The 26,356-nt window shown below is 40.3% G+C and overlaps 2 protein-coding genes across 2 annotated transcripts; both read right to left on the bottom strand.

Moving 5' to 3' along the window:
• Positions 1 to 16,942: 16,942 nt before the first annotated feature.
• On the bottom strand, positions 16,943 to 17,455 carry LOC110614546. The gene has a single exon (XM_021756106.1). It carries the CDS (start codon positions 17,453 to 17,455, stop codon positions 16,943 to 16,945), a length of 513 nt encoding a protein of 170 aa, XP_021611798.1.
• Positions 17,456 to 20,823: 3,368 nt separating this feature from the next.
• On the bottom strand, positions 20,824 to 22,892 carry LOC110614889 (cytochrome P450 78A9). Its single transcript, XM_021756579.2, has 2 exons — positions 21,845 to 22,892; positions 20,824 to 21,649 (listed from the first exon to the last, which is right to left on the bottom strand). The coding sequence occupies exons 1-2, from the start codon at positions 22,808 to 22,810 to the stop codon at positions 21,032 to 21,034; spliced, it is 1,584 nt and encodes a 527-aa protein (XP_021612271.1). The 5' UTR covers positions 22,811 to 22,892; the 3' UTR covers positions 20,824 to 21,031.
• Between the last annotated feature and the right edge of the window lie 3,464 nt (positions 22,893 to 26,356).

Here is a 26,356-nt window from a genome sequence, read left to right as displayed (position 1 = left end):
CCTTTCCAAGCGAAATCTAAAGTGCAAAAGCCTGAATAAAGTACTTCAAGGTAAGGGCAAGTCAATCCAAAAGCTAGAAAAAGTCTTAACAAATTAATGTGCATGTCTCTCTTGAGGAAAACAAATCCTAGCCATGGTAAGCAAAGGGAAACAAGGAAAAGAGGTAAGTAATCTTCATGCATATATTCTTCACTGCCATGCTTCAAAATAAGTGTCTAGAGTATGAGATTAAGTGGAAATAAGGATCTAGAGCAAAGAAAACTTATTTGACTATGTTTGTTTGCTTGAGGACAAGCAAAAGCTTAAGTGTGGGGGTATTTGATAGAGCATATTTTAGTCCATACTTTCATGATCTTATTGATGTTTATTTGCACCTATTCTACCTAATTTTGTGGTTTTAATCATGTTTTGCAAATATTAGGTGTGAAGAAACAATTTGAAGAAAATGCTCTTAAAAGTGCCAAAGAATGCCCAAAAACAGCCACTTTCGGAAGCACCTTCGGAAGCACTTTCGGAAGCCAAAACTCAACCACTTTCGGGGGCACCTTCGGAAGCACTTTCGGAAGCCGAAAGTCACCCACTTTCGGGGGCACTTTCGGCGGCCTAAAGTCCAGTCCAGAGGCGAAAGTCACCCACCTTCGGGGGCACCTTCGGCCGCCGAACCTTGGCTCCAGAGACGAAAGTCCTGCCCCCGAAACTTAACTTAGGCGGCCGAACTTGCCCCCGAACATGCTCTTCCCTATTTAATGAGCCAAATCTTGAAGATCACATGTTTCCTACATAGTGCCATGCTCATTCAAAATTCAAATCAAGGCTCCACCTTCCTCTTTAGTGCATGAATCTTCTTGGACACACCTTGGACATCAATCAAAAGACCAAAAAGGGCTTGCAACTCCACACATGCACAAAGAAAACTCAAGGGCACTATGGGGCAATCACTCAAAGATACATGGACACTAAAAAGGAAAAAAGGCAGCCTCTCAAGATCTATTTAAAGGCCTTTGATCCTCCCAAAAATCGGAAGGCCCTCCAAGGCATCTCTACACTTTAGTTCTTCATTTTCTTCTTCTTTTCTTTTATTTTTCTGTTTGGTTCAGCCATGAGTGGCTGAAACCTTCTTTCTAGTTGAAGTTTGGTTGAAACTAAGGTTGTTTAAAGGGTTGTGAGATCTGAACAGAAACTTTTGTCTTTGATTTTATTCAATATTCATGCAATTGATGCTTAATTCTAAGATTGCTTTGTTGTTTTGATCAAATTGGCCACTTGATTCTTAATTGCAAAGTTAATTGATTGTTGGATTAGGATATTTGTTAGTCCGTAATTGCTGGAAATATTCTGTCCATAGAACACTTGGTGTAAAAATCCAAGGAGTTGCGTGATCTAACATCATCTCATGCGTTTGAGTAGTTAGGGTTTGGATCTTTCTTGTTCTTCATGCAATTGGCAATTGTTTTGATGCCTATGGCCCAAGGACGTTCCTTGGCAATTTGTTGATTAGTAATTGGTTAGAGGACGTTCCCTAATCAATTTGTTCATAAGAAAAGACATGGTGGTGAGAAGCGTCTTCCACCCCCATAACCAACCTATTGAGTTAATCAAGATAACCATGTTTCAATGATCAACCCAAACAACCAAAGTGGATCCATATCTTCAACTAGACCTTTCTCTTATTGATTTCTCTCTTATTTTAGATTACTTGCTGTTTTAATTACTTTCATTAGTTGTTAATCCAATCATCTCAAAACCCCCCTTTTTACTTCCCTTGCACTTTACTTTTGTTCTATTTGCAATCACTTGCTTTCACTTGTGCTTTCAATTGGTCTGATTGGTCTTGATTAAGATAAACAAATAGGTAATCAATTCTTTGTGGATACGATCCTTCACCACTGTCTACAGTTGTATTTTGTAGGTAACCAAAGAAGGTTATTTTTGACCGGCTTCGACAACCGCTCCTGTCATTAGCCATAGCAGGATATTCAGCTTCTACTGAGGACTTAGAAACAATGGTCTGTTTCTTTGTTTTCCAAGATATGAGTAAGGCCCTAGGAAAATGCAATAACCATATAGTGATTTCCGTGAGTATCTGCAAGCAACCTAATTAGAATCACAATATGCACTGAGAGATAAATCTGAGCTCATAGGAAAACAAAGGCCCTGATGCAAGGACCCCTTAAGATATTGAAGCACATGCAATACAGCCTCCCAATGAGGCTTTCAGGACATGCTCATAAATTGACTTAAGTGTTGTATAATACACCATATATCAGGTCTTGTTAAATTAATGTAAAGAAGTCTCTCAAGCAGCCTTCTGTACATATCAGGTTTAGAAAGAAGTTCTCCTGAGTCAGGAGTCAAATGCAAACCTTGTGGTAAAGGAGATGATGCAAGTTTACAATAAAACATGCCTGCATCTTTAAGCACATCTGAAATAAATTTCATTTGACTGAGAACAGTGGCATGTGAAGATCTAGCAACCTCTAGACCCAAGAATTATTTCATAGGTCCAAAATCTTTAATAGTAAACTTTGCATGCAATACATGTTTGCACTTGTTAATGACATCAACTGAATTTCCAGTCTAGATAACATCATCAAATATACCAGCAGAACTAAAAATAAAGTATCAATATGTTGTATAAAGAGATAGTGATCATATGAGGATTGTATAAATCCCAAAATCTTAAGAAAGATAGTAAATTCAATGTTTCATTATCTAGAGGTCTGTTTAAGCCCATACAAGGACCTTTCAATCAAACAAATTTGTCCAAGTTAAGCTTTGTAGTAGCCTTGAGGAGGTATCATGTATACCTCTTCATTCAAATGTCCATGTAAGAAAGTATTATTGATGTCTAACTGAAAGATTAGCCACTGTCTAGAGGTAGGAAAGGCAATAAAGATTCTCACTGTGGTAATTTTAGCCATAGGAGAGAATTTACCTTTGTAGTCTAAGCCCTCTATTTGATTGTAGCCTTTGGCAATCGAACGGACTTTATATCTATCTACATCCCCATTGGATTTAAATTTCACTTTATATATCCATTTACAGTCTATTGCCTTTTTATGCTTAAGTAGAGCAGTAAGAGTCCAAGTGTTATTATTTTCCAAGGGCTTGAAGCTCTTGTTCTATGACCTCAATCCACTGAGCATTCTAGGAAGCCTGAGCATATGTGCAAGATTCATAGACCTTGTTAACATTGCAAATATAATAAGAGCTGTGAGAGGGACAAAAGGATAGAATAGTTGTGTGCAATAGATTTACATAGTCTTATATCCAAACAGGTGGCTGTCTATGCCTTTGAGGCCTTCTAGATGAAGGACATTCCTGAAGGCTTTCATTCACAGGACTTGAGAATCAGTGTAATCATGTTCAACCACAAGTATTGGAATAGCACGACTCTCAATATCCTTATTGTTTTGAAAAGGAAAAATATTTTCATGAAAGATGACATCTCTACTGATGAAAATACACTTATCAGTGAGATTATATAGTTTGTAAGCCTTGTGAGTGTTAGTATAACCCACCATTACAGCCTTGATAGTTCTTTTTTGGAATTTATCCTTATGAGTGCCCATATAAGTGGCAAAGCATAGAGACACAATTTTCTGAGATGAAAGTAATATGGTAAGGTTCCATAAAGTCTCTCATACGGTGTGGTCCAGTTAAACTATTCTATAGGCATTTTGTTTATAAGATAGGTGGCAGTCAGAATGCATTCTGATCAAAACTGGATAGGGGCATGAGATTACATTTTTAAAGCTCTAGCAGTGTCAAGGATGTGTCTGTATTTCCTTTCCACAACTCCATTCTGTTGTGGAGTATATGGACAAAATCTTTGGTGAATAATGCATTTGCTGGCTAGCAAAGAACTATAAGTATGACTTAGAAATTCTCTGCCATTATCTGTTCCAATAGCCTTAATTATGGTGTTAAATTGAGTCTCCACCATATTAATGAAATGTTTAGTCAGATTAAAGGATTGGCCCTTCAGATGCATCATAAAGGTCCAGACTGCCCTACTATAGTCATCCACAATGGTGAGGAAAAATCTAGCTCCAGTGATAGAACTAGTCTTATAGGGTCCCCATATATCAATGTGGATAACTCCAGTGATAGAACTAGTCTTATAGGGTCCCCATATATCAATGTGGATCAAGTCAAAAGGTTTTGAAGCCAAGGTATGGCTTCTAGGCAAGGGCATTTTGGCTTGTTTTGCTAAAGGGCAGACAAGACATGTAATACCCGGCTAGACTCCGGTATCGGAATTCCTACCGTCCGGCAGAATCTCGGATGTCGGAAGCCTCTAGTAGGGTAAAACCATGTTTTTATGAAATGTTTTAATGTGTTTTATGTTTTAAGCGTGAAAGAAAATGAGTTTTTGCATGAAAATAGCATTGGAGGAAAACTCAGGTTCGGCCGCCGAACATGCATGCGTTGCGGGTGTGCTTTAGGCCCCCGAAAGCATAAGTGAGGGAAGTCCAGGTTCGGCCGCCGAACCTCAAGTTCGGCCGCCGAACATGGCATGCATGCGGAGGCACATTCGGCCCCCGAACGTGGTCTGGCCAGCCACTATAAAAGGGTCCCTTAGCCGAAAACGGGCGAGCTTTTCCCCATTTTCGGCCAAGGTGAGCTCTCCGCCGTCCCTCACCCATTTTTGATGTTCTTCCTCTAAATCTTTCAAGATTTTCACTTGTTTTAACTTGGTTTTGAAGATTTAAGCTTTTGAGCAAAGTTTTGGAGCTTGGAGGTTCAAGAACCAAATCTCTCCCAACTCCGAGTTTTTGGGTCGTCTCTCTCGATCTTCAAGAGGTAAGAGCCGATCTTAAGTTCATTATATGTTTTAAACAAGTTTTATGAAGTTTCTTTGGGTAGAAATGCATGCTTAGGATAGTTGAGCTTTGATAGGGTTTTATGTATGTTTATGGGTATAAATGTGTGTTCTTGAACAATGTGGATGCTTGATGTGTTGTAGATGGGGTTTATGATGGTTTGAGACCCCTAGGAACATGTATGCTTGCGTTTGTGTGTTGTGGAATAGGTTTGATGCATGTTTGATAAGTTTGGAGGCGAAATGTGCATTGGGAGCCAAGTTTCTGCCCTTTGGCAGAAACCAGGTTCGGCAGCCGAAGGAACTTTCGGCCGCCGAACGTGGCTGGGGAGGCAGCCTTTCGGCTGCCGAAGCTTGCCCCCGAAAGGAGACTTTCGTCTCTGTCTGGCAGTTTCGGCCGCCGAAGGTGCCGCCGAACATGCATGAGTTTCGTCTCTGTCTGGGAGTTTCGGCCGCCGAAGGTGCCGCCGAACCTGCCTGACTTTCGGCTCTAGAGGGACTTTTGGCCGCCGAACCTGCCGCGCGAAAGTGCCCTGTCCAGGCCTCCTTTGCATGTTTTTGTATGGTTGTTTCATGATACTTTAAGGGGTTTTTGGGGAGTAGTTTATAGTTATGTTCAGGTATGTTTGGTCCCTCATTTGAGTCAACCTGTGTAGGTTCGGACCCGAGGAACCGAGGACCCCAGCAGTGAGTTCAGCTGCTTCGGTGTTGTCAGAGTCAGCCAGAGGTGAGTGGAACTAAACTTAATCTTTTAAATTAAATGTTTTATCATGTTTCATGCATCATGGTTGTGCAATAGGATGATTGCATTAGTTTCCACGAATATGCCGCATTGCATCAATTGTTGTTGATGTGGGTGAATATTGGATGACCCAATTAGTCCATGACAGGAAGACCAGGACCCCATGCTACGGCCTGGCACTATGTAAGGAAAGACCAGGACCCCATTCTACGGCCTGGCACGGTTATGAGACTCGAAGACCAGGAGCCCAGAGGAGGCCCTGGGGAAATGGTAAGTAATGTATGTTATGACAGGAAGACCAGGACCCCATGCTACGGCCTGGCACTATGTTAACTTGGACTAATTGGTGACAAGTTCACCCAACCCTTATGTGAATTGTCTGTGTTATGATGCATTTCATTGGAGCATAGTGTTAATATGTTTTATAGTCCTACTCACTGGGCTTTTAGCTCACCCCTCTCCCTTACCCCCAGGCTTGCAGGTACAGTATAGAGCGGGAGTCCGGATAGAGTAAAGAAGTCATGTTTATGTAATAGCTAGCAATGGACATGATCAAATTGTAATGTAATGTCTTAAGTACAGTATAATTATATAATGATGTTTATGGATGATTAGAGGTGTGCTTGACCATAGATGTTGCAATCCCTTTTAATACATGATCTTGGTTATTTTATGTCATTTATGTAAACCAACTCAGCATTTGTTGTGTCACCCATTGGGGACACTGATGAGATCCCATAGAGGGATCAAGGTTATGTTAATGTATATGCACAGGTTGAGTTTGGTTGATGTATATGGAAAGAAAAGATTTAATTTTTATGTATGTTGTTGATCATGTATGGGATTAAGCAGGTTTACAGGATGCATGTTAGGCTTGCTACGGGTCCCGGCGGCCTTAAGTCGACCCGGATCCTAGCGCCGGTAGCGGTCCGATTTTTGGGTCGTTACAGAATGGTATCAGAGCCCTAGGTTCATATGGTCGGACCTAGAGTGTCGGGCTCATAGATGTTATAGAAGGTCAAGCACAATAGGAAAGATCATGTCCACTAGGATAGGATGTGGAGTCCTGTCTTGTATGATGATGTGAAATGCCATGATAATATGCATGTGCATTAATGATATGCTATGATATGTGATGTAGGTGATGCGGGTTCATGTGTGCCCACATGAACCATATGATGCTAATGTTTGCTTGTGATGTGTACTGTTTTTCAGAAAACAGGATGAGAGGAACTCGTCGATCAGCAAGATTGACTGGAGTACCACCTGAGGATGAGGGCATGAGCGCCCGTCCTCCAGCATTGCCGAGGGCAATGTCTAGTAGGTCTAGCAGAGAAAGAGCAGTAAGAGACCCTAGAAGGTCTCTGGATCTGGGTAGAAGCAGATCAGTCAGAGGAACAGTTCAGGGAGGAGCGTCAGAGGACGTGGGGGATGATATGGATGTAGAGCAGAGGAGGGATGGCAGTCTGGGAGTTAGCATGTCGGAGGAAGGTATGGGAGAATCCCAAGGAGGCACTCAGGCCTCGGAATTTGTTCAGCCACCTTACTACCCACCCTTCTCACAAAACCTCGGGTATTCGATGGGAGGCACATCGGATTACCCTAGCTTCACTCCTTATCCCACACAGATGCCATACCCACCATACTACCCACCATACTCACAGTACCCAATGTATCCACCCCCACCTTACTATTCAAATCCAACAAACCCTACCTCAGAAAATGTTGCACCACCTCCACCACCCACAGAACCAGCAGCCCCCGTTACTCAACCTTCTAGACCTAGCTCAGCCAGTGGGAGCAAGGTCAAGATGACTGACTACATGAAATTGGGTGCTCCCCAGTATGAAAAAGGGGATGACCCATTTGTATATCTGGAAAGGGTTAAAGTGATCACAGAGGAGATTGGGGCTGGTGACAGTAGAGCCATTCAGATGGCTGGGTTCACGCTTAAGTGCAAGAAGGCACGAGAGTGGTTCAAGAATTATGTGAACCCGAGAGTGGACAGCATGTCCTGGGAAGAGTTTGCAAACGAGTTTGCAGGATGGGCTTTTCCCGATAGTTCAAGGGAGTTGAAAATGATAGAGTTTGAACAGTTGAGGCAGACAGAGAATATGAGTGTAGAGGAGTACACCGACAGATTCTTGGAGCTGTTGCCTTTTGCTGGGCAGAGTCTGGATACAGATTCGAAGAGGTCAAGGAGGTATGTCATGAAACTTCATTCCAGGTATTCCTCCTTGATTCAGTCCGTGGACAGGGAGAGCTTCCATGCCATAGTAGATATGGCCAGGAAAATGGAGGCCAGTGCCATCGTTCAGGGGACAGTTAAGCAGTCAGTGGCACAGTCTTCCGGTTCTAAAACTCCGGGTGGGGGAAGATTAGATCCTTCTACCCTGAGTGCAGCAGCTTCAGGCAGTAAGAGATGGGGTAAGTCCAAGGGTAAGAAGAATAAGTTCTGGAATAAAGTCAAGTCCAGTCTGGGATTTGGGAGTGGCTCAAGCTCTGGTGCGGATAATGCAGTTTGTGCGAAGTGTGGTAAGCCACACAGGGGAGTATGTCGGTTTGGGACGAACGCCTGTTTCAGATGTGGTCAGGAGGGGCATATGGCTCGAGATTGTCCAAGAGCAGTTCCGATGGCTCAGTCCCAGCAGACAGCCTCAGGCAGTGTAGCGCAGCCAGCAGCTCCAGCCATGACTCAGGCCAGTGGCAGAGGTAGAGGGAGAGGAGCAGCCTCTTCTTCAGCGGGTTTCAGAGGTGAAGGTCCATCAGCTCCAGCACGGATCTTCACAATGACACAGCAGGAGGCAGATGCATCTAACACCGTGGTGGCAGGTAACTTAATCATTGGTTGTTCAGATGTGTATGCCTTGATGGACCCTGGTGCATCTCATTCTTTTATAGCTCCGAGAGCCGTGGGGAGGTTAGGTCTGATGACTTCTGGGTTAGAGTGTCCTCTCTGGGTCAGTGGACCCAAGTGTGATCCATCAGTGGCATAGTCAGTCTGCCAGTGTAGTCCTGTGTTTGTTGAGGGAAGATGCTTGTCCGCCGACCTGGTGGTTCTAGATTTGACAGATTTTGACGTCATTCTAGGGATGGACTGGTTATCTACCCATGGTGCTACCTTGGACTGCAGGGACAAGGTAGTCAGGTTCAGAGGTCAGGATGGGTCTGAGGTTGTCTTCAGAGGAGACAGGAGGGGTACACCTAGAGGTCTGATATCAGCTCTTCAGGCTCGTAGGTTGCTCAGGAGGGGATGTCAGGGGTATTTGGCTCATGTGAGAGAGCTTAGCAGTCAGGTCAGAGAGCCCGCCTCAGTGCCAGTGGTTAGAGAGTTCTTAGATGTGTTCCCAGACGAGCTGCCAGGTTTACCACCTGCTAGGGAGATAGAGTTCGAGATAGAACTGATGCCTGGAACCCGACCGATCTCTATCCCTCCCTACAGGATGGCGCCAGCAGAATTGAAAGAGTTGAAGGAGCAGTTGCAGGAGCTGGTAGACAAGGGCTTCATCCGACCGAGTACCTCACCCTGGGGTGCTCCAGTTTTGTTTGTGAGAAAGAAGGATGGATCCCTTAGGCTTTGTATCGACTACAGGCAGTTGAACAAAGTCACTACCAAGAACAAGTACCCATTGCCAAGGATCGACGATCTATTCGACCAGCTAGCAGGAGCGGGTTGTTTCTCCAAAATAGATCTGAGGTCCGGGTATCATCAGTTGAGGATCAGGGAAGAGGACGTGCCAAAGACAGCTTTCAGGACCAGATATGGGCATTTTGAGTTCCTTGTGATGCCGTTCGGGTTAACCAACGCCCCTGCAGTATTCATGGATCTCATGAACAGAGTGTTTAGTCAGTACCTGGATCACTTCGTTATTGTCTTCATAGATGATATCCTAGTGTATTCTAGGAATGCAGAGGAGCATGCCCATCATCTGAGGTTGGTTCTACAGATCTTGAGGGAACATGGCTTGTATGCCAAGTTCTCTAAGTGTGAGTTCTGGCTGAGGAGCATTGCGTTCTTGGGGCATGTAGTGTCAGAGAATGGTATTGAGGTAGACCCCAAGAAGATAGAAGCTGTGGCTAACTGGCCTAGACCCACTTCAGTGACGGAGATCAGGAGTTTCTTGGGTTTGGCAGGTTACTACAGGAGGTTCGTTCAGGACTTCTCAAAAATAGCAGCTCCTCTGACTAGGCTAACCAGGAAGAACCAGAAGTTTCTGTGGACGGACCAGTGCGAAGAGAGTTTTGAAGAGCTTAAGAAGAGGTTGACTTCAGCGCCAGTTTTAGCTCTGCCATCTAGTGATGAGGACTTTACAGTCTTTTGTGATGCGTCCCGTGTGGGACTGGGTTGTGTACTGATGCAGAATGAGAGGGTGATTGCTTATGCTTCGAGGCAGCTAAAGAAGCATGAGTTGAATTACCCCACACATGACCTTGAGATGGCAGCAGTAATCTTTGCACTCAAGATGTGGAGGCACTACCTCTATGGGGTAAAATGCGAGATCTTTACAGATCATAAGAGCCTGCAGTACATCCTGAGTCAAAGAGATTTGAACTTGAGACAGAGAAGATGGGTAGAGCTGCTAAGTGACTATGATTGCAAGATTCAGTATCATCCGGGTAAGGCGAATGTCGTGGCAGACGCCCTAAGCCGGAAGTCACTAGGTAGTCTATTCCACATCACGGCAGAGAGGAGACCAGTGGTGAAGGAGTTTTACAAGCTCATTGAGGAAGGTCTACAGTTGGAGTTGTCTGGTACAGGTGCTTTAGTTGCTCAGATGAAAGTGACACCTGTGTTTCTGGAGCAAGTGGCTCAGAAACAGCATGAGGACCCAGAGTTAGTGAAGATTGCCAGGACGGTTCAGTCAGGCAAAGACAGCGAGTTCAGATTTGACAATAAGGGGATCCTCCGCTATGGGAGTCGTTTGTGTGTACCAGATGACATAGGGCTAAAAGGAGACATTATGAGAGAGGCTCATAATGCAAGATACAGCATTCACCCCGGAGCCACCAAGATGTATCAAGATCTGAAGAAAGTTTATTGGTGGCCAGCTATGAAGAGAGAAGTGGCACAGTTTGTGTCAGCCTGCGAAGTTTGTCAGAGGGTGAAGCTGGAACATCAGAAGCCGGCTGGAATGCTTAACCCGCTACCTATTCCAGAGTGGAAATGGGAGAATATAGCTATGGACTTCGTAGTGGGGTTACCGACGACGTCCAACAGATTGGACTCCATATGGGTGATTGTGGACAGACTCACCAAATCTGCTCACTTCATCCCTGTCAGGAGTGGCTATTCTGTGGACAAGTTGGCGCAGGTGTACGTTGATGAGATAGTCAGACTACATGGGGTTCCTATTTTTATAGTGTCAGATAGAGGACCCCAGTTCACCTCCAGGTTTTGGCGGAGTCTGCAGGATGCCATGGGTACCAGGTTGGATTTCAGTACTGCCTTCCATCCACAAACAGACGGACAGTCAGAAAGGACCATCCAGACCATAGAAGATATGCTAAGAATGTGTGTGCTGGACTTTGGCGGTTCTTGGAGGCAGCATCTACCTTTGGTGGAGTTTGCCTACAATAACAGCCATCATGCTAGCATCGGGATGGCTCCATATGAAGCTTTATAAGGAAGGAAGTGCAGGTCACCCGTTTGCTGGGAAGAAGTTGGAGAAAAGGCCTTGGCAGGGCCTGAGCTAGTAGAGATCACCAGCAGGGTGGTACCCTTAATCAGAGAAAGAATCAAGACTGCTGCAAGCAGACAGAAGAGTTATGCAGACATCCGCAGAAGACTAGTAGAGTTTCAGGAGGGGGATCTGGTATTGCTCAAGGTGTCTCCAATGAAAGGAGTGGTTCGGTTCAGGAAGAAAGGTAAGCTGGCTCCGCGGTACATCGGACCCTTTGAAGTCTTGCAAAAGATTGGGAATGTATCGTACAAGCTGGATTTACCTGCTTCAATGGAGAGAATCCATCCGGTTTTCCATGTTTCTATGTTGAGAAAGTTCGTGTCAGATCCGGGCAAGGTTCTTAGTGAGCCTGATGTGGAGATCCAAGAGGATCTCACCTATGTTGAGCAGCCAGTGCGGATCATAGACACCCAGATCAGAAAGCTAAGAAACAAGGAAATTCCGATGGTGAAAGTCCTGTGGAACCACCACAATATGGAAGAATGCACTTGGGAGACACGGGAGTCCATGCTCCGGCAATATCCTCATCTCTTTTAAGGTTAGTCTCTATGTGTTTTATGTTGTATGCCTTACATGTACTAGTTGAGGAACATTCGGGGACGAATGTTCTTAAGGGGGGGGAGAATGTAATACCCGGCTAGACTCCGGTATCGGAATTCCTACCGTCCGGCGGAATCTCGGATGTCGGAAGCCTCTAGTAGGGTAAAACCATGTTTTTATGAAATGTTTTAATGTGTTTTATGTTTTAAGCGTGAAAGAAAATGAGTTTTTGCATGAAAATAGCATTGGAGGAAAACACAGGTTCGGCCGCCGAACCTCAAGTTCGGCCGCCGAACATGCATGCGTTGCAGGTGTGCTTTAGGCCCCCGAAAGCATAAGTGAGGGAAGTCCAGGTTCGGCCGCCGAACCTCAAGTTCGACCGCCGAACATGGCATGCATGCGGAGGCACATTCGGCCCCCGAACGTGGTCTGGCCAGCCACTATAAAAAGGTCCCTTAGCCGAAAACGGGCGAGCTTTTCCCCATTTTCGGCCAAGGTGAGCTCTCCGCCGTCCCTCACCCATTTTTGATGTTCTTCCTCTAAATCTTTCAAGATTTTCACTTGTTTTAACTTGGTTTTGAAGATTTAAGCTTTTGAGCAAAGTTTTGGAGCTTGGAGGTTCAAGAACCAAATCTCTCCCAACTCCGAGTTTTTGGGTCGTCTCTCTCGATCTTCAAGAGGTAAGAGCCGATCTTAAGTTCATTATATGTTTTAAACAAGTTTTATGAAGTTTCTTTGGGTAGAAATGCATGCTTAGGATAGTTGAGCTTTGATAGGGTTTTATGTATGTTTATGGGTATAAATGTGTGTTCTTGAACAATGTGGATGCTTGATGTGTTGTAGATGGGGTTTATGATGGTTTGAGACCCCTAGGAACATGTATGCTTGCGTTTGTGTGTTGTGGAATAGGTTTGATGCATGTTTGATAAGTTTGGAGGCGAAATGTGCATTGGGAGCCAAGTTTCTGCCCTTTGGCAGAAACCAGGTTCGGCAGCCGAAGGAACTTTCGGCCGCCGAACGTGGCTGGGGAGGCAGCCTTTCGGCTGCCGAAGCTTGCCCCCGAAAGGAGACTTTCGTCTCTGTCTGGCAGTTTCGGCCGCCGAAGGTGCCGCCGAACATGCATGAGTTTCGTCTCTGTCTGGGAGTTTCGGCCGCCGAAGGTGCCGCCGAACCTGCCTGACTTTCGGCTCTGGAGGGACTTTCGGCCGCCGAACCTGCCGCCGAAAGTGCCCTGTCCAGGCCTCCTTTGCATGTTTTTGTATGGTTGTTTCATGATACTTTAGGGGGTTTTTGGGGAGTAGTTTATAGTTATGTTCAGGTATGTTTGGTCCCTCATTTGAGTCCACCTGTGTAGGTTCGGACCCGAGGAACCGAGGACCCCAGCAGTGAGTTCAGCTGCTTCGGTGTTGTCAGAGTCAGCCAGAGGTGAGTGGAACTAAACTTAATCTTTTAAATTAAATGTTTTATCATGTTTCATGCATCATGGTTGTGCAATAGGATGATTGCATTAGTTTCCACGAATATGCCGCATTGCATCGATTGTTGTTGATGTGGGTGAATATTGGATGACCCAATTAGTCCATGACAGGAAGACCAGGACCCCATGCTACGGCCTGGCACTATGTAAGGAAAGACCAGGACCCCATTCTACGGCCTGGCACGGTTATGAGACTCGAAGACCAGGAGCCCAGAGGAGGCCCTGGGGAAATGGTAAGTAATGTATGTTATGACAGGAAGACCAGGACCCCATGCTACGGCCTGGCACTATGTTAACTTGGACTAATTGGTGACAAGTTCACCCAACCCTTATGTGAATTGTCTGTGTTATGATGCATTTCATTGGAGCATAGTGTTAATATGTTTTATAGTCCTACTCACTGGGCTTTTAGCTCACCCCTCTCCCTTACCCCCAGGCTTGCAGGTACAGTATAGAGCGGGAGTCCGGATAGAGTAAAGAAGTCATGTTTATGTAATAGCTAGCAATGGACATGATCAAATTGTAATGTAATGTCTTAAGTACAGTATAATTATATAATGATGTTTATGGATGATTAGAGGTGTGCTTGACCATAGATGTTGCAATCCCTTTTAATACATGATCTTGGTTATTTTATGTCATTTATGTAAACCAACTCAGCATTTGTTGTGTCACCCATTGGGGACACTGATGAGATCCCATAGAGGGATCAAGGTTATGTTAATGTATATGCACAGGTTGAGTTTGGTTGATGTATATGGAAAGAAAAGATTTAATTTTTATGTATGTTGTTGATCATGTATGGGATTAAGCAGGTTTACAGGATGCATGTTAGGCTTGCTACGGGTCCCGGCGGCCTTAAGTCGACCCGGATCCTAGCGCCGGTAGCGGTCCGATTTTTGGATCGTTACAAGACAACAGGTTATAAAACTATCACTAATGTTTATGTCCTTGATGTGTTTGAGTTTGCTTACAGATGCATGGCCTAATCTATCATGCAGATCAATTATGATCACAACATAATTATACATATGTTTAGAAGGTATGAGGCTTCCTTTATTAGAATCAATTATAGGAAGCATGGTATTTACAAAGTTATGAAGATCAAGACCAAAGTTTATGATCTGAGCTAAGCAATATTTAATGTCAGTATGAGAGAAACTCATTTGATTCAGCCTGAAAAGGCCTCCTTATTTCTTTCCTATGGTCACCACCCTCTTATTCAATGGATCCTGTTTGATGTAATAATGATGACACATTATAACACAATAAGCATAGTTATTCACAAGTTGACTAATAAATATCAAGTTGTATTGAAAATGAGGGATATAGAAAACATCGTCAAGTATCAATTTCTCAAAAAGATTTAGTTTTCTAGAATGTGATACTTGTATTGTGTTTCCATCTAGAAAGCATACAGAAATTTATTTATGCAGAGGGTGCAGGGAAATGAACAGTGTTTTATCTGAGCACATGTGATTTGTGGCTCCAGTGTCTAAAATCCAACTAATATCATTATATAATTATGCATAGCAAGTTTTAAAAACATTGGATTTACCGGCAAAATCTATTAAATGAGAGTATAGTTCAATTGAGGTACTTGGGGTTCGAACACCCTTGCCCTTCACTAGCTGTGTAACTTCTTACTTTAATGAACTTAATATAGATGTTAGTTCATTAATTCTGGTTGATGTGTCAGGGTAGTCTAGAGGATTATTCTCTTCAGTGTCAGCTCCCTCTACAGTAGCCACCATTCTAGTGTTTTCATGTCCTGATCAAGCATAATTTAGCCACATTTTTATTATATTTATTATTGCTTATTTAGACATTTTTCAGCCTAATTTATGGTTTTTATATTGTTTTTGTAGAAAATGAAGAAATTGAAAAACTGGAGAAAAAGTGCAGAAAATGACAAGAAAAGTGATTGGGTCAGTAACTTGGCCAAATCACTGCTCAGATCAAGCTAAAGCAGAAACCTGAACTATCTCACAGGAGACTGATTGGATCAAAAAATTGGCCAAGTCACCCGCAGGAACAGAAACCCGGAGGCAACACGCAGAAATGATTTGGGCATGACGATTTGCTCAAATCACTGCCCAAATCAAGCGGAGGAAGCAGAGACAGAAAGCTAAAAACTAGACTGACTCACAGAAAGCGATTGGGGCAGCGATTTGTCCAAATCACCGCCCCAATCACATTGATAGCAGAAATTGACAGCAGAGGCGGGAAAGTGTAGAAATTCAAGATTTAAAATAAAGAAGTCCTAACCCCTCTCAAACACTTCAAGATCAATCCTAGGGCATCTCAAAGAGTCACTCTCAAGATAGACCTCCTCAAGAAGAAGATTTATTCACAATTAAAGAAGAAATCAAAGACAAGGACCAATCCAATTTAGGATTCCAAAACCTAATTGGATTGGGATTCCTCACCTATAAAAGGAGGCAGCCTAAACCAGCAAACACATCTTCTCTCCATCATCGGCAGTTCTGCAAAAGCACAGCAGCAAGCCTGCGGCAGTCCCCATCTCTTTCTTTTCTTCTTTTCTTTTGTGATTTTATCCACCATGAGTGGCTAAATCCATTCCTTTCTAGTTGAAGTTGGAAAATTCAGATTTGTGAAGAATTGGGAGATTTAAATCTCCATTGTTAAACTTCTATTTATTTTCAATATTTATGCAATTTGATCTTTCTATAATTGTTGCTTTGCTTTTAGAATCAATTTAGGCCTATTGCTTTTAATTGCTTGAGTAACAATTGTTTGAATAATTTAGGTCCGTAATTGCTTAGATTATTTAAACACACATTTAATCAAGTTGCATAATCTAAACTTGACCACGCGGTTGGCAAGGTTAGAATTAGGTTTCTCTAAGTCTTAATGCAGTTAACAGTTGTTCGATGCTAAAAAGTCTCAAGGACGTTCCTTGGCAACTTGTTAACTAGTGTTTGATTAGCGAACGTTTCCTAATCAAACTAGAACTAAGGAGGAATTTGGATTGTGAGAAGCATCTTCCACATCCTAAACTAATTTATTGAAATAAATAGGAGTGTTAAAGAATCAATGATCAATTCTAAACAATCTGAAATAGATCCATACTTCAACTAGAAGTTTTTCTCTTATTGATTTACTCATCTTTAAATTATTTGCTTTCTATTGTTAATTAGCTTTAGTACATCTTCAAAATAAAACCCCCTTTTTATTTTTGCTATTTACTTGTCTTAGTCATTATTAGGAAGATATTTGGTGTCAAATCCCTATGGTTCGACCCTATTGCCACTATTTGCAAATTTATTTGTTGATTGATAATAGGTTTATTTTTTACGGCTTCGACAACCGCTATCATGTCCCTTAACTAGTTGTGTGCCAGATTTGATTTTAGTTTTTAATCAATCAAGGTATCCAATTAGTTTAAAACATCCTTCTCGTACGTGCCCATCTATGTTACAATAAGTGCAATATTCCCTTTTTATATTAGACCTCCTTGTTCTTGTTTGGGTTTGAGAGTGTGTCTTATTGAATAACACAAGGGACTTAGAACTATCATTCATGACTCCCATAATCTTTCTTTGGGATTCAAAATTCATAACCATTGAATAAGTCTTGTTTACTATTGGCAAAAAATCCATTCCCAAGATCTTATCTCTTACAAATCCAAAAACCTCATTTAGACCCGTTAGAAACTACATAAGTCTGTTTCTACTCGTTATTTCTGTAATCGCTCTAGAAACCCCACAGATACAAATAGGGAGAGTTTCCATTGAGCTAAGCTCATCATAAAATCTCTTTAGCTTAGTAAAGTAGACAGAGACAGAAGCATTCTCTTGAGATATAGGAGAAATTTTTCGATGCAACTTATATATCATAGGCCTGTTGCATTCTCCAAATCTTTCACAGATCTCTAACCAGAGGTCTCTAGCAGAAGCAATATAGATGAATCCATCCACCAACTCTTTGGAGATGGAGTTAAGAATGCAAGATGTGATCATGAAGTCACATCTTCTCCACTTTTCGTAACCCTTAGAATCCTTACTAGGTGTCGAAACTGTTCCTTTGACAAACTCTAACATCATTTTGACACCTAAGGCTATTCTAACAACCCTATTCCAAGATTGAAAGTTAGTTCCTATGAGAGGTACAGAGACCAAAGCCATACCTGGACGATCAAAAAGTTGCAAGCTTAGAGGATCTCCCATTTCTTGAATCACGGTCTGTCTCTTTTTCGGCACCACCGTCGATATCTGCTTGTTTCATTCCGTCATCATCAGATCTCTTGAGAGCTCTCAGATTCACTCGCATACAAGGAACAATGTGTTGCCGTGAGCCAAATCCTAGCTCTGATATCATGTTTGAACCGAGAGAGAAAAATATTTCCTGAAGTTTTATTTTTGAAAATTATAAAATTACATACTGTCTAGAAGCTTCAAAGATTCCTTTTATATCTAAGAGTAAGCCACGAGAATAGCATGCAACTATTACAAGAAAAAAGGTAAAAATTACATGAAAGGTTCTAACAATGGCTTCAAAAGACAATAACACCCAAATCTCCTATTACAAGATCAAACAGCATTAAAACAACATTAAAGAATTGATTTAATACAATTCAACACATTCTAGATATCAACTCTTGGGAAACTTAACAAAAAACAGGTATAAGACATAGTACTTGGCAATAGTTGGAATGTCATCGATATATATACATAATAAAGTGTCCTTGTAATAAAAATGTATGAAACATCAGAAATGGCTATGTTTTCTAATAATACAAAGGCAATTAGCTATGTGGGTCTGAATTTATTTGTTGACATGATTTTGATGATCACACCACTCCAAGTACTTAATAACTGTATAAATATATATACATGGGAGGCCCAGTGAAAAAAAATAGAAGCTAGATAAGCTATGTATTAATTTTATGAACATGTGCAGAAATTTAAAAAGGGTCAGTAAGTAACCTGGTTTGCTGAAATCTGACGCTGCCGACACAAGAAAATTAATAAAAAAAAAAAAGGATTATCTGTATGATTAATTGTTCAATTGTGCTAGATTTGTGGGATATGCTGCATTGGTTAAATGGCAAAGTAGATTAGACATTGTAAAGGGAAGTAAGTTCACCAGCTAGACAAGATGGGAAAGTTTGTAACAGCATATGAACAACAAAGCTAATTATAAATTAGTACAACATCCTTATCTGTATTTAGTCATTATTATTAGGTTAATGACATGATGAGCCTTCCCTTTTTCCTATTCATGCTGTTTCATTATACATGCTTTTGGCTAAACACTAGCCCACTCCAATACATAACTCTTTGATGCCTAAAACCCTAATCCACATCAACGTACTTTCCCTTCTTCCTTTATATATAATTGTAAAACACTTGACGATTTCAACTGGTCATAACACATATCTCCATTTGCTCAAAATTATTAATTGTAAATGTAATAAAGATATGTATAATTGAATTGATTGGGATCACTTTCAGCATAAGCAAGTTGACCCTTTCTAAAGAACAATATGAGTATTCATTAATTAATTAAAAGGATGAAGAAGGGTTCAAAAGATTAAACAAAGCAGAAAGCATCCATCCATATAAAAGAGACTATGGGGATGTTGAAAAGGACTTGAAGTAGCCATAGCTCCAGAATTGAAGCTCCATTGCTTCTTATCCAAAACACAAGTCACCTCAAATATTTGGTGGGTTATGCTTAGATTTCTCAAGAGGGTCGCAATCTGGGAGTGGAGATCTAAAGGGTTGGAGAGGGTGTTGCGGGGATTGATGTGTTGGTACCATACACATTGATGTCTACTTCACAAACCACACACCATCTGTTGCCTGTTGCTGGTGGTAAGTCTCTTTCAGTTTCATGAGAAAATATATATATATATATATATAAAAGCCCTTCAATTTTTGTTCATTACATCACTTTCGTTGTCTCCATTTTATGTTCCTCTTAACCGTCTTAATTCCATGAGATCCAAATGCTCGACAACAATTTATCATCCTTGTACACGTAAGATTTTGTTTTCTTATCGCCATTTTCCTCTGCTACTAACTCATCATTTCCATTTATAATTAACTCCTTACTCAATATATGTAATCACCCTTCTTAATTAAGACCTACTAAATCATTATTCTTATAACTAAACCTTAATTATATCAATATTCTTGAGCAATAGCTAGTGATTGAACTTTAATTAATTCTTGTGCATATTTCATCAGCTTTATCATTGCTTCAATGGCTGATTTCAATATTGACGATCACAAAAAGGCAAAACTATTAATGATTACATTGCTAGAAAGAACTCTTTCCTTCCTAATAATAGAAATGATTGATTCAAGAAACAAAATTATTATTTTTTTTAAAAGATAAATCTTCTTTTTTTTTTTTATTTGTTAAAAAAACTGTGTTGTAATAGAAGAATTCTTAAAACAAAACTATGTTTTATATATATGATGTCCAGAAAAGAAGGAAATTATGAAAGGGAAATTGTATTTACAACAGTGATCATGGGCCCTCAACCATCATCCATGACGCCTTATAGAGCAGTAGTTGATGTAATAGGCATATTGTTATGAACAAATTTTAATGATTTTAATCATGTGTTCACAGCAATAAGAACAAAATTTTCATATAAAAACACTTGTCCAATTTGAGTGTACTAATGTCCAATTCCATGATTATATACCTTAATAATAATTCTACAGGTCAATGCCGTGTCTTAAACGTTTCTCATATAACTAAACACAGCGCGTGCCCTTGATTTTAACCAGTTTATGCAATAAATAAATTAAGCAGCTTAAATTAATCAGTTGTTAAATTTTATCTGATAAGAGCTTGTATGGTGGTTATACGGTTAACATAAGTGATTTCAAAAGTAAATTACTCACATACCCATTCACTCTCGTAAAAGAGATTACTAAAAATGTTATAAAAATTGTGATATTATTTTAATTTTATTTTTAAATAATTTAAATGTGTGGTGAAATTTTTTAAATTTTAGATATTACAATTTTTTTTTAAAAGAAAAAATTGCAATGAAAGAATTTTTTTTTTAGATCTATTATGAGATGTTTTAAATTTAAGAAGTAATAATTTTTTTCTAATAAAATTTAAGAGTATATTTTGCCGTTACAAATAAGAATAGAATGCATCAAGTTTTGTAATGAAAGAACTGTTTGTTTAGGTAAAATTTGAATTTCATCAATTTCAATCTCAGTTTTAATTTCAAATCAAGTCAAATCAATTATGCTCGTAAACCGGCCAGCCAGGGCTGGGTCTAGCAGCAATCCTGAAAGATAGCTTGTGACACATAAACCTCGGTAAATATAGGAAAATACGCGACCCCACATGCGATTGGTGAAAAAGAAAGCAACTTTACATCCTCAGACGACCTGTCCCGATCCAAGAATGACGGCTTCATACGATCATTAATTTTTAAATGTATATGCTCAAATCAACGCTTAATAATTGCGGCTCAATTTTAATATGAAATTTCACCTTCGCTTTTAAAAAAAAAAAATTTATTGTTATGAATTTTTAGCAATAATCGGTGAAGCTGAAGTGAAGATTAAAAGTTGAAATTTGTATTACTTTTTCACCCGTATTTACATGAGTGGAAAACAAGTCATATAATTTTATAAAGAGATACCTTAACAAAAGCGACACCCAACAGACACACCCAAGACAACCTGATCATATGGTTGATCGATTTTTAAGATTTCTGAACTCTGATCATACTAATAAAGATAAAAGGAGTAATGAGGCTTAATTTAGTGCCGTCTGGCCCGTACTTTAACGGTCAACGGATTAGCCATCTCGCAGGACAGCCCCAGCACCTCTGATAAGTCAACACCATTCTCATCGGACGGTAGCCATTCAAATTCATGCAACAGTGACGCAACCCAAAAGGTTACCGTCGTTAATCCCAGGTTCTTTCCCGGGCAGGTACGCCTACCCGACCCAAAAGGCGCAAGCCTAAGATCCGACCCTAGCACGGAAAACTCCATCTCGCCCTCTTTTGCCACGAACCTCTCAGGAATAAATTCAAGTGGGTCAGCCCACAATTCTGGGTCTCTTGCTATGGCCCACATATTCACCATTGCAGTGGTCCCTGCAGGCACGTGATACCCATCAATGACTGTATCAGTTATGGCTAACCTGGCCCAGGAGAGTAGTGGGCCTGGTGGGTGCAGCCTCAGCACTTCCTTCACTGCCGCGTTGAGATACAGCATAGCCGTGATATCAGACTCAGCAACGGCCCGTGATCTACCCACCACCTTGTCCAGCTCATCATGGACCCTTGATTGAACATCAGGATGAAGCACCATCCTTGCTAGTATCCACTCGATCAGAACCGCCACAGTGTCAGTGCCTCTAAAGATCATTTCCTGTGCACACATGAACATATAATGATCAGTACGAAAAAACGTTTGATTTGCTTTGTTATTGTGATACACAATAATTTAAGGGCACATCCGCTACCAAACAACAAATAAGATACATCTTTGTGCCAAAGATATCAATAAGGTACATATGCTTAATAATGATAACGATATCTGTCTCTTGCTTTTGCTTTTGCTTACCCAAAGAACGGCGATCATATCGGCGTCTGATAGTTTTTCGGGGCCTTGAAGAGACAGTAAAACATCCACGAAATCTCTGGTTTCGCCACCTCTTGGAACTCGGTGTTCTGCGATGATTCTGCTCACGAATCGGTTCACTTTTGGCACCAGGCTTGAGCATCTGAACCGGATTTTTTGGGGGTCAAAGTCTGCTAGCCAAGGAAGGTGGTCGGTCCAATTAAGGGTACCCAATAGATCGTATCCTTCATCAACTAGTCCTCTAAGCTCTTCCACTTCATTAGTTAGAGAATCTAGTCTATATTCGAGTCCAAAAACCGAACACATCATGTTGTTCAAGGAAGCACGTTTAAGTAATCCACGAACTGTAAAATTTTGATCATGGTCCTTCAACATGTCCACCATCTGACAAGCTATTATGCATCTCTGAGCCTCAGCAGCTTTTATTTGCTTCGGACAGAAAAGATGTGTAGCTGCGATTCTTCTGAGGGTACGCCAGTACACTCCATAAGGAGCGAACCCAATTGCTCTGTTGAACATTAGTCTGTAAGCAGACTCCTTCACTGGACGATCTGCGAACACCGTACTGTTAAGTATTTCTTTGGCAACGTCGGGGTTGCATGTCACGATAACACGTGTATCGCCTAGGCTAAAAGCCATAAGTCTCTTGGCTTTGCATGCTTTGGCGGCAGCAGCAATCCGGTGGTGCGCGAGGGAAGCCATTAGGTTCATGCTGCCAATAAGAGGCAACCCCCTCGGACCAGGAATTGTCCTAGCACCAGTTTTAAATCCTTTCTTAAGGTTGTGTTTTCCCCAAGCTGGACCACCGGGATGAGCCCAGTGAAGAAGGACAATGGCTAGCGAAGCGAGACCCATGATCAAAAGTGACCATGCAATATTTTCTTGTGTAAAGGCTCTACATTTGGAGGCCAGAGCAAAGACCCAGAGGGTATCTACGTCGGTTCTCATGGCAGGCTTGGGAGGAGAAGACACAGAAGGGGTAGTAGCACACCGAGAAGAAGGGGTTTTTGGGGCGGAAAGGAGAGAGGTTGGCTGGGATATATATAGAGGATCGAATAGAGAAGAAATAAATAAATACATTTATACTAGGAGGTAGGACCGTATAACTGATTATATAATAAGTAAATGAAATTGTTTTGGAATTTTGAGAAGCGCCGCCACGAGTGCATGACGATACGTAGAAAGGTATCGTTCCACGTAGGGTCGCGTGAGAAACACGCTCCATTCGCGTGGGATCATGACGTTCACTTGTCGGGGAGTACTGCCGTATACGAAGGCCAATGAATGCGCCATGTCTTAACTATACTGCTTCATCGATAACTAGTCCCAGTTAAAAATCCAGGAAAATGTCAAAATGACATAAAAGTGGGAGATAGGATTTTATTATTTAAAAATAATAAACAAATTTCTCTAAACACAATTACAAGCTCTAGCTACATCACTTTAAAAGGACAAGCCTAATCAAGCATAATAAAATTTTCTTGTAGAGCATTCATGTACTTCACGAAATATTATTAATGAAGATTTTCCAACGGATGACATTTGATCATGTTGGTAGACATTTAAGAAAAGATTGTTTATGTAATCGATTGCTTAAATAATATCAAAAAAAATTTGAGGTCAATGGAACACAAAAGATTGTCATGATAAAAGAAAAAAAAAATCAATATAAACAAAAACCTCGGTTTGCGAAAAAGTCTCACTACAGCTGTTAGCGAGCTAAATTTGATTGTGGGGACCGGAGCGTGAAAAGAGGTGCGCGTGAGATTTGCAAGAGAGCGGGCAAACATGGGGGGTGTAAAATTCAGGTTTCATCGAATGACACGTAGGAAAAGAGTGGCTCTACGATGTCGGGTCCCTAGTAGAGGGTAGCACATGAGACCCATGCACTCATGCCCTTCACAGTCACCGCTTCTGGGCAGCAAAAATGGGGAAAGCCAAACGCGGTATGGCAATGGGAAATAAAAGAAGGGGCCGTCATAGCGCTGAAGTACAATAAAGCATGGCTGTTCAACCGCCACGCGTCGGTTTCATGCAAAATGTGTATGTTCATGACGGTGACTAATCATACTACCCGCTTTCCGAAGCTTCTGGCTGTAATAAATGCAGATGCTTGCACGTGGCATTCACTGAGGGTTAAAAAAAAGGAAAAAGAAAAAGTAATTGCCCCTGTGGGTTTTTGGATTGTTGCGAATGAATTGGAAGGGCAAAAAAGGAACATGAAATTATCAGACACCACACATGGCACCGTATACAATGTCTCAGGATTGGAGTGAGACCATTGTATTTGTATAGGAACTGGGGCCTAACTGTCAAATGTGGGACCAACGTGCGTCACGTTCTTAAACCCTTATAGCCAGTCGTTTAACGGCTTCGATTTCAACGTTGCACGATCAGCAATCCCTGACCGTTGATGTTGTTGCTCTATCAGCAACCGAGCGGTCAAATGGATATTTTTTCGAATCTAAAGCCTTATATAAAACGATAAAATTAATATAATGTATATATAAAAAAAAGTGTTATTAAATTATAATTATTTAATATTTTTGCAAAACAAATATTTTTAAATATTAATTCTTAAAATTATTCATATATGTTTTATTAACTTATTGTTTCATATAAAATTATTGCTTTGCTCTTTTTTATTTTTATTTTTTTATCGCTTTGCTCTTTAAAGATGAAAGACTCAAAGCTTTTTGACTTTTTTTAGGTGTGGTCACTGCTCAGTGCTTGGGACTTGTGTTTCAGGTTGTATGTTTCCTCAATAATACAATTATTACCAACTTCAATGAAATCGAGATTAACACCTTGTTTGGGTTTTGGAAAAAAAGAAAAAGAGAAAATAAAATTAAAAAGCAGAGGAGTTTTCACCTTGTTTAATTTCCCTCTGCACTTATTCGGGATTCATAAATAATTTTTTTGTCAAAATTAAAGAAAATTTGAATATTAAATGAGAAATTATTTTTTGTTACTTTCTAAATCATTTTTTTAATTACAAATATATAAAAGACAAAATAAATATTTGACAGCTACTTTCTTCTTTTAATATGTAAACATAAAGATAAAAATAAAATTGACTTCTTTTTATTTTCTATTTCTATTTTTCCTTTACCAAACACGGTGGGAAAGTGTTTAATGTCCTTCGTTTCAATTGCTCCTTTAGAAAAATATTTTTATCATTTTGTTTATAATTTTAAATTAATTATTTTTTTCAATTTTATTTTTTAGTATTATTCCATTGTAATAAAAGTGAATAATTTGATGCTTACATTTATTTTTTTTTTAACGGTAAAAATTGAAAATTTTGAAATGTTTTTGATGCTGTGACAAGGCATGGAAAATAATAAAATAAAATAAAATAAAATATATAGTTTATGTAGTGATTGGGGTTAATTAGTAAAGTGAAATGAGATGACCCATTGGAAAAATTTTATAAAAAAAAAAAATTAAAATTAAAATTAAATTTAAATATATGATTAGACAAAGTCATTTCATAAGACTAAAACAAGGTCATTGCATGACACGATGTAGACAGAATTTCACCAACTCAATTTGACCCACTTGTTTTTCCATTAAGACTTTCAACTCTGCAATTATTAAATAAACATTTAATAAAAATTAAGGGATAGGAGCCCATCAATTTCTTCCCTGACTAAGTTTTAAACATTTAAATTATTATTATTTTTAAATAAATTGTTCCAAATGAAAAGTGAATCTCAAATTGATTGGAGATTTTAATTTAATTTAATTTATTTATACTATTCCTTGATTTTATATTAGAAAGAGAAAGACCTGTTTTTCTTTGGTGGCTGCTGGGGAGTTACAAGGAAGTTTCTTAATCATGTAGCGGGTGAAGATTGATTAATCTCTAAGTCTATATCCCATCATAACATATATACATATTATATGTTGATCAAGAAATGAGGTATGATCCGAATCTTTCTATGGATGCCTTTGTCTCATAGGCATTGGAAATTAGTTGTGTGAATTCAGACAAGTTGCCTAAATTTATATACAAATCACTACGTATCTATTAAGGTTAAATTTTTAGTATTTATTAAAGAATATTCATACATAACCAATTAATCATGACTAAACCATCATAATAACGTTCAATTTTGTTTGTATATACATAGACATGTTGTGGCCAAAGAAAGAAATTTCTTGGGTGTTAAGGAATGGAACATTATTTTTACTTCTATATTGGCACATGAGATTGAATAGTGATGATCGCTGGATTTCTCTCACTAATGGTAGATTTTTCTCACTACGGTGAGAACGGCTGAACATCGCGTTATCTAACCCTGTGATGTGAAGTGGACTGAACTGACCGCGCATGTGGCCTACCCAAGAAAAGTCTAGCTCGGTGATATGATAAAAAGTAAGAGAAGCGCGCAGCTCTATTAGCGAGGGCGTCGGAAGAAATTAAATGGCCATCTGGCATGGACGGTTGTTCCGTACATACAAAGCTGAATGACAAAGATATGTGGCATA

Source organism: Manihot esculenta, chromosome 5, assembly GCF_001659605.2.
Source record: "Manihot esculenta cultivar AM560-2 chromosome 5, M.esculenta_v8, whole genome shotgun sequence".
Lineage (NCBI taxonomy): Eukaryota > Viridiplantae > Streptophyta > Magnoliopsida > Malpighiales > Euphorbiaceae > Manihot > Manihot esculenta.
The sequence above is the reverse complement of the archived record's forward strand: the minus strand, read 5'-3'. Positions and strand labels throughout refer to the sequence as shown.

What these genes read in the sequence shown, in the direction of transcription:
- LOC110614546 (XM_021756106.1), bottom strand. Translation starts at nt 17,455, where the DNA reads ATGGGAGATCCTCTAAGCTTGCAACTTTTTGATCGTCCAGGTATGGCT.
- LOC110614889 (XM_021756579.2), bottom strand. Translation starts at nt 22,810, where the DNA reads ATGAGAACCGACGTAGATACCCTCTGGGTCTTTGCTCTGGCCTCCAAA. An exon ending in ATATGATCGCCGTTCTTTGG is followed by an intron (nt 21,650 to 21,844) that starts GTAAGCAAAAGC and finishes ATGTGTGCACAG; the next exon opens with GAAATGATCTTTAGAGGCAC.